The following is an 8,986-nucleotide window of genomic DNA, read 5'->3' on the forward strand; positions in this document are numbered from 1 at the left end:
GGGCTGGTTTCTCCAACTCAACTTAACTTAGTCAAGCCAAATTTCTTGACTTAGTCAAGAATAAGCTGTGTAAAACGTAGGCTAACTTTTGACTTAAGTCCGAAAACTGGCTAAACTAAGTTAAGTTGAGTTGGAGAAACCAGCCCATAATCTATTTATTGTATCCAAAAGAACAAACAACGGCTGTGAGTCGAGGCACAGCAAGGTCAACAAGGCGACCAAACCAATTTCCTCCAACGGTTCTTTTGGAGAAGAAAAAACAATATTAAATTGATCAAATCCATTAAAAAAAAAAACACAATTAGAATGGCTACTAAGCAAAAACTGTTAGAAGAACAGAAGAGTTTCGAAGACCATTTCAAGTCGTGGCTGAGCAAACTTGAAGGCCGAAAAACACTAGCAACAGAAGACGCGAAGAAAAATATTCTCGAACTAAGAGAGAGATTCACATCTAACCATAACCAGTTACTTAAGTTAGGTGTGGAAAATGAGCTGTATTTAACGTCAAATTATTATGACGGCTGGATGCATACAATTGCTGAAAGCCTAGAAAAATACAATGCAGAATGGGAACAAGTTGCAGAAGCTTGTAATTTAAAGAAGAAAAGTGATGCAATGACACAAAATAATCATGGTGTAAAACAAGAAATTGAAGATCAAATAAATCGATTTGAGAAATATGCTTCAAGGACTAGAGATGAAATTAGAAAGGATGTCTCAGAAATATTTCTGCAAACTCTAGAAAAAGAGTATAAATTACTTGAGGAAAAATATGAAGAATATTCATCCACAAATAACGATATGCGGCACATAATGGATGATTGTGAAAGCGAAATGCACGACATAAGAATGTCAGTTTCAGAGCTAAAGAACAGAATAAAATCACAAAGATCAGGTCCTACGCCTAACTTAAAGGTAGAGGATATCAAAATTTCGCCATTTTATGGAGACCTGTCAGAATGGCCAACATTCAAAGACATATTTAATAGTCTTATACACGAAAGCTCACACTACTCTAAAGTCGAAAAGATGTATCGACTAAAATCATACCTTAAAGGTGAAGCTGGACGTCTGATACAACATCTGACGGTGACCAACGAAAATTATTTGGCAGCCTGGGAAATTTTGAACAACAGATACGAAAATCGTAGATTGCTGTTCACATCCCAGTTTGACAAAATTTTAGATTTGCAAACAATTAATAGTGAATCAGCAGCTAGTCTAAAAGGCTGTCTAGATAAAGCGAGAGAATGCATTTATGCAATAAAAGGTTTGGGCATCAACCTCACCGACGCTGAACCATTTTTAGCTAGAATATTAGTGAGAAAGCTTGATAAAGAAGGACTACGCTTATATGAGCAAAGCGTAAAAAAGACAAGAGAAATTCAAACTCTTGAAGATGTCTTCAGCTTCTTAGAACAGCAATATCTTGCCTTAGAAGCCGTTTCCAGTAAAAGTTCAAGTGGAAATAGATTTCAAAAAAGGGAGAAAAGTTTTACAAGTAACTATGTCACTGACACGAAACACAATGAACAAATAACCTGTGTGTATTGTAAAATACCAGGGCATAAAATCACCTACTGCAAAAAGTTCAAAACTTTAACAACAGCGCAAAAGCGAGAGTTTGTAACAAAAACTAAACTGTGCTTCGTTTGCATGGAGCACTACTATGGCTCAAAGTGCCATAATCCTGAAAAGAGGTGCATAAAATGTGGGTTTAAACATCACTTTCTGCTACATGAAGACTATAAACCGAAAGAGGTCGGAAAAGTGACCACAATGGTATCTAGGGAAAACTCACCAGCAGTGCTTTTAGCCACAGCACAAATAAGAATCAAATCAGCTAATGGCGAGCATATTTTACTTCGAGCTCTTGTCGATCAAGGGTCACAAAAAACCACGATTACCGAAGAGGCTAGCCAGTTACTAAATTTACCTCGAATGAAATCGAAAACCGAAATATACGGTCTTGGCGGTAGCAAAGTTGGCGTTTCTAAGAATAAAATAAAAATACAGATAGAGCCAAGATTTAGCAGCGACTACTTAGTGACAGCAGAAGCCTTAATTCTGCCGGCGCTGACAAGTGTTCAACCAGAAAAGACATTTCAGCAAGATATAGAAGAATGGAAGAATTATGTCTTGGCAGACCCTTTGTACAACAAGTCAGACAGAATTGACGTTGTAATAGGCAGCGACATATTCGGTGACATCTTGGAAGAAGGCGTTATCAAAAAGTGTGGCATCCTAGGGCAATCAACTAAATTAGGTTGGATACTTTCCGGAGCTGTCACAGCAACCGCTGACAATAACAAAATTGTGTCAGCAATGACCAGTATAGAGAAATTTTGGGAACTGGAAGAAGTCCCAACTGAAACCGAGTCATCCAACGAAGACGAGTTGTGTCTAAAAATTTATAAACACACTGCCAAGCTAGACGAAAAGGGAAGGATTACTGTGAAGATACCTTTCAAAGAAGACTGCGCTTTGGGAGAATCCAGGAAGCAAGCTGTGGCACGTTTTCTTGCACTGGAAAAAAGGATGGCTCAAGATGTCACCTTGAAAAATGAATACGCCAAATTCATCGACGAATACCAAAAAACTGGGACATATGGTAAGAATATTTGATGAAAGAGACTGTAAATATTATCTTCCCCACCAAGCTGTTATTCGCGAAAGCAGTACCACTACGAAACTGAGGGTGGTATTCGACGCATCAGCCAAAACATCGAACGGGAGAAGCCTTAACGATGTAATGTACACGGGACCTAAATTACAAAAAGACATTTTTGACATAATTTTAAAATGGAGATTCTGGAAATTTGTGGTGACAGCAGACGTTGAAAAAATATCCGTCAAATTCGAATTTTTAAAGAAGATCAACTTTATCAAAACATACTGTGGAGAAATGACAGTAAAAAGCCATTAACAGTGTTCAGGTTAACTACTGTTACTTATGGAACAGCTTCAGCACCATTTTTGGCAGTACGCAGCTTAATAAAAATCGCTGAGGACTGCAATGAAGAAAGAGTGAAAAAAGTTATCGAAGAAGACTTTTACATGGATGACCTCATGACTGGAGCAGATAGTGTACAAGAGTGTAGTGAAATTAAACAAAAAGTTGAGCAACAATTAATGAAGTTTGGTTTTCATTTAAGAAAATGGCTCACGAATAATTCTTCGGTACTAGAAGATAGTATGCAACAGCGCAGTGAAGAAAATTATTTAATAAATAGTGATGAAATCGTGAAAACGTTAGGACTTAAATGGGATCCTAAAAAAGATGAATTCAAGTTCGAAATCAACCTGAAAGAGAGCAAGAAGATTACAAAACGACAAATATTATCAAACTTAGCCACTATATTCGATCCACTTGGGTGGCTATCTCCAATAACTATTGTGTTGAAAATATTTATTCAAAAGCTTTGGACACAGAAGCTTACTTGGGATGAAGAATTATCAGCCGAATTAAAAATAGAATGGTTTGAATTTACAAAAAATATAAGTGCACTGCGTAACATAAAAATCCCTAGATTGACTAAAACATCTCAAATAATGGATGTAGAGCTGCACGGTTTTGCAGATGCATCAGAAAAAGCATACGCAGCAGTAGTGTACATTAAATGTGATGGGCAAATAACCATTGTAGCAGCAAAAAGTAAAGTGAATCCGATGAAACATAGGAAAACTTTGCCTAAACTAGAACTTTGTGCAGCTCACCTATTATCAAAACTATTACATCGAATGTTAATCACGATTCAGCACAAAACGAAAATCTACACATGGAGCGATTCTACTATTACTTTAAGTTGGATAGAAACCAACAAAAGTAAAGACAAATTTATTCGAACTAGAGTCAGCGACATTAAGAATTTGATTCCAAGTGCAAAATGGAATCATGTAGTTTCTAAAGAAAATCCAGCAGACGTAGCATCGAGAGGAATACCTCCCTATAAATTACAAATACACAAATTGTGGTGGAATGGTCCAGACTGGTTGAAAGAATCAGAAGACAAGTGGCCCAAATCAATCAGCGAGAAGACAACATGCGCGGTAACTGCAGTGAGTAACATTAATGAACAGCACCCTCTAGAGTCTCTTACAGAAAAATACTCCAGTTTTTCAAAACTAATTAGAGTGTTCCATTCACAATATCTATCATCAGAAGAATTAAAAACGGCAGAAATAGAAATAATCAAAAGGCATCAACATAAAGAATTTGAAAATGAATTTCAAAAGCTGCTGAAAAAAGAAAATATAAAGCAATGCAGTAAGTTATCAAACTTGTATCCATTCATCGATGGCGAGGGTGTGTTACGAGTAGGCGGTAGGCTGAGGAACTCAAACAAATCATATGAGCAAAAACATCCAGCAATTATTAATAAATCGCACTTATCAGAGTTAATTGTTATGGATGCACATAGCAAAACATTGCATGGTGGCAGCCAATTAATGGAAGCAGCAATAAGAAGAAAGTACTGGGTAATAAATCTAAAAAAAGAAATTAAAAAATGCATTCGAAATTGCGTGAAATGCATTAGATATCGACAATAAACTGCTCACCAAATAATGGGAAACCTACCTGAGATGAGAGTTTCGCAGTCTTCACCTTTTACACATACAGGTGTTGACTACGCTGGGCCATTACTTATAAAGTGCTCCAAAAATAGAGGCATCAAAGCGTATAAAGGATACATTGCAATATTTGTGTGTATGGCAACTAAAGCTATACACTTAGAAGCAGTGTCAGATCTAACGACAGAAGCCTTCTTAGCAGCCTTGAGAAGATTTTTCGCTAGAAGAGGAAAAAGCTCACACCTATATTCCGACAATGGAACGAATTTCATCGGAGCAAATCGAAGTATAGATTCTCAATTAAAAACGCTCTCAAAAACAACTGTTCTGTAGCCCCGATATTAGCAAATGAAAAGATTGAATGGCATTTTATCCCGCCGGCAAGTCCTCACTTCGGAGGTATTTGGGAAGCAGGTGTAAAATCCGTAAAACACCACCTAAGAAGAGTGATTGGTGAAACCAAATTGACCTTCGAAGAAATGTCAACGTTGTTATGCCAGATAGAATCAGTACTTAATTCACGACCATCGTATACACAGGGTCTGAAATAGAAGACAACAATGTTCTTACGCCTGGGCATTTCCTTATTGGCAGACCGCTTTTGGATATTCCAGAAGTTGCGCGAGATGTGGAAAAGATCGGAGCTTTAGACCGTTGGAAAGTCATTTAGAAATTGAAGAAAGACTTTTGGAATAAATGGAAAGATGAGTATCTTGTAACACTGCAAAAGCGGAATAAATGGAAAGTCGACCATTTAAACATAAGAGAAGGCAAAATAGTAATAATAAAAAATGAAAACACACCCCCATCAAGATGGCCTTTGGGTAACGTAACACAAGTACACAAAGGTACAGATGATAAAGTTCGTGTAGCTACAATTAAAACAAGTGATGGAACTATTAAAAGATCAATACAAAAGTTGTGTCCATTACATTGTATTGAAGATGGCGAAAAGGGTACTCAAAATAAAAAGGTGAAATCTAACTATACTTTCACAAAATCTTGCCATAATAATTTAGCAAGACCTAAATGGTCAGTAGCTGAAACGTTGCTAGTATTTTTGGTACTTATTGTAAAACTACTTAATATAAAAGGAGAAGCAACAGCAAGTACAAATTTCATCACGCAAACGAGCCTTTCAAATAGTTCAGCCATATACTTGGACTCTTATGAAAGAGTAGATGTCGTAGCTTCTCGTTGGAACTTGGTAATATACTACAATCTCGAATCTTATTTCAAAGAAATTGAAAGCATGCCAATTTACTTAAAGCAAATAAAGGACCTATGTCCAAAAATTTTTTACTTTAGCGAACAATGTGAAATAATAGCAAAAAATCTGAATAGTAAATATGAACTACTCCAATCGAACAACCAGCTTCTTATGTACACAAAAAGAGCCAAAAGAGCTCCGTTAGAAATCATAGGCTCGCTTTATCACTTACTCTTTGGACTAATGGACAGTGATGATAGAGAAATAATGGAGCTAAATATGAAAAACTTATTTGAAAACTAAAATGACATTGAAAGCATGATTAGAAAGCAAACCTCACTAATCGATGGTACACTCAACGTACTCAGAAAAACTACAACAGATGTCAATAATCAATTTACTAAAATTGACAATCAAATAAACAGCATCCAAAATTTAACGGCGAATTACTTCAACAGCTATAGATTCTCCACATCATTTCAGTTAATCACCATGCAATTACAATCGATATTAAAGGAGTGTGAAAACACACAGACAGCAATAATAAATATGCTCATTGATGTTAATCACCAGCGAATAAATCCATCCTTAATCAAACCTTCTCAGCTAGTTAAAGAAATTCAAAAGATAAAGTTCAAACTGCCATCAAAATTGAAATTACCCGCAGAGTCCTGCACTGAATTAGTAAAACACAACTTTGAGCTGCTTGCGAGAAACTAAGTGTGAAGCAAGCGAAATAATTACGGAGAGCAAGCAAGTGTGATTGCCGCTCACTTATCGTTATGAAGAAGAGAGCGCCGGCTTGTGAGCTAGTTAGCTTGTGTTGAGCAAGTATTCACAAGTTTTTAGCTTATGAGCTCTCCAATTCATATTGCTCACTGGCTTCGTTTCGCTTAAATTATGAATCTGAAGGCTTGTGAATAAACGCAAGAGCTCATGAGCACGCAAGCCACTTAAGCCATTTGAGCAGTTGCGCTGTGAAGCAAACGCTAGAAAAGGATGTTTTATGGAAATTAAGTGCAAGGAACTTTTTTTAGAAAATAAGAGTTTAAAAATGTCTTGATTATAAAGCCATAGGTATAAATCTGACTGATTTTTAATACAAGTGAATTATGCTTATCAAATTTAAACTCTTTGACCTAAGTGGATACCACGAATATAAAATCAGGTACTACTTGTTCGTATCGTAGTTTTTCTGCTAATTATGTATGTATGTATTAATGTATTTAGGATGGTTTTACTTTCTTATTTTGTAATTATAGTTTCTATGTTTCAACTTAAATTGTGGCGGGAGTGACAAATTGAGCATCGGTATAAAAAGTAATCGTAATTTATTTACTATTCTATTAACAAATATTTTTAACTAAAGCTTATAGCCATATTCATAAAAAATAAAGTAGCTTTAAAAAAGGCTTGTAAATTGAAAAATGTATGAAAACGTCAATTTATAAAGCTTTTTAAACCATGTTAAAAAGAAGGTAGTTTCAGTAAACAACTTTTTGATGGATACTGGGGTTTTTGAAGCTTCATAATTTATTCATGTTGCAAATTTGTTTAAAAATAAATTAGAGAATTTGGAGATGGGGATTTTCTCCATAGTTAATAAGTGTAAATATTTTAGTCTTCTTAGACGAAACCAAACAAGTCTAGAACATTATATACATACGTATTGAAAATATGTACATAAAAAGAATGCAATTTAAGTCCGAAATACAATGGATAATGGCATATTACTTACGTTTATGGTATTCCCCACCCCAACCCCAAACTGGAAAGTAATCTATATGTATGTATGTTGCGTTAACATTATTAAAAGATTTTATTTAATAAATAATAAATAAGAAATAATAAAACTCAAGGTTAGTTAATTTTTTTGGAATGAAATTAATGTAATTAAAAACTTCACGTAAAATACATTGGGAATTTCTAGAAATAAAAGTAGTTAAATTTTTGGGAAAATATTAAAAAAAAACTTGTATATAAACGTCACTTTTTAAATAATTCACACTTTGTTTCAGGAATATGGTCATGTAATATCTTATTATATTTTATAAAACTAGGTTTCAGTCTTTTGTAATGGCTAACAAGTATAATTAATTAAAACAAAATCACATGTCAGTTCAATGATATAAAAAATAACACACTTCATTCATTTTGGGAAAAAAAATAAAAATGTTCTAACATAAAAACTATTATTAAAAAAACAGTTCAATTTTATAAACCATGAAACGAATAATCCTCCAGAGAAATAAAAAGCTTGATTGCAAAAACTATTAAAAATTTAAACGTTAAAATAAATTATTTTTACAGTTCAGTTAAATTAATATTATTGTCGATATTTGGATCATGAAAAAGTTATCCTACAAAAAATTTAAGTTAATTGAGCTATTTTTTATCCTTTCGTAGATTTATATTTTCTTTTAGCTTAAATCATCTGATTATGATGAATGGGTAGGAATTTAAAGAAAAATGGGCTGAGTGAAAACTATTTGGGGTAAACGTTATCAAAGGGTATCAGGGCTTCTAATAGTGAATTTCCGGGAAGCATGGAAATGAAATTAATAACAAAAAATAAGTTCAGTTTAAAAATGTCTAGAGGAAAATCAATTTGTCGTTCCAATGCACAGTAGGAACTTTTTATTAGTTAGTTTTAAGTATTGAATTCAGGAATATTATATTATCTACGGTTTTAGGAGCAAGTCGATTTCTTTTGTCAGTTATCAAATTACCGGCCAAGGAAAATACACGCTCAGACGCCGCACTACTTGCAGGTATAGATAATATTTTAAGTGCAAATTTTGACAACCGTGGAAAGATAGCGTTATGCTGATTCCACCATTGAATTGCTTCAAAGTCATTATTAATTTGTATTCGTTCGTTATAATATCTGTCTATCTCTTCTCCGACACTATCCGGCGCGCCCACGTTTGAAATATTTGGAAAACAGAAATGCAGATCGCTTAGAGTTGTTAAAGAATTTTGAAAATTAGTGTGGGGGAGCATTGAAGATGACATTACAATTGATGGTGAAGTAAGAGGTGTCGAATTTACGACTGATACAGTTGGAGCTACATCCCCTTTCTTCGGACGCGTAGAGTTGTGTATTTCTTGATATCTGTTCGATGCAGAAATGCTTCGCAGCATCAAAATCAAAGTCTACCATATTTTTTGCTGGAGGATATAAAAATAGTGCCACTTGGTGGT

At 34.6% G+C, this 8,986-nt stretch overlaps 1 protein-coding gene across 1 annotated transcript; it reads left to right on the forward strand.

Annotated features, from left to right (window-relative positions):
- The first annotated feature begins 306 nt into the window (after nucleotides 1-306).
- On the forward strand, nucleotides 307-3,830 carry LOC118749431. Its single transcript, XM_036484234.1, has 3 exons — nucleotides 307-2,611; nucleotides 2,963-3,655; nucleotides 3,760-3,830. The coding sequence occupies exons 1-3, from the start codon at nucleotides 307-309 to the stop codon at nucleotides 3,828-3,830; spliced, it is 3,069 nt and encodes a 1,022-aa protein (XP_036340127.1).
- The last annotated feature ends 5,156 nt before the right edge of the window (nucleotides 3,831-8,986 follow it).

This window comes from Rhagoletis pomonella, unplaced genomic scaffold (assembly GCF_013731165.1).
Source record: "Rhagoletis pomonella isolate Grant_MI unplaced genomic scaffold, Rhpom_1.0 Rhpom_scaffold_00016, whole genome shotgun sequence".
NCBI lineage: Eukaryota > Metazoa > Arthropoda > Insecta > Diptera > Tephritidae > Rhagoletis > Rhagoletis pomonella.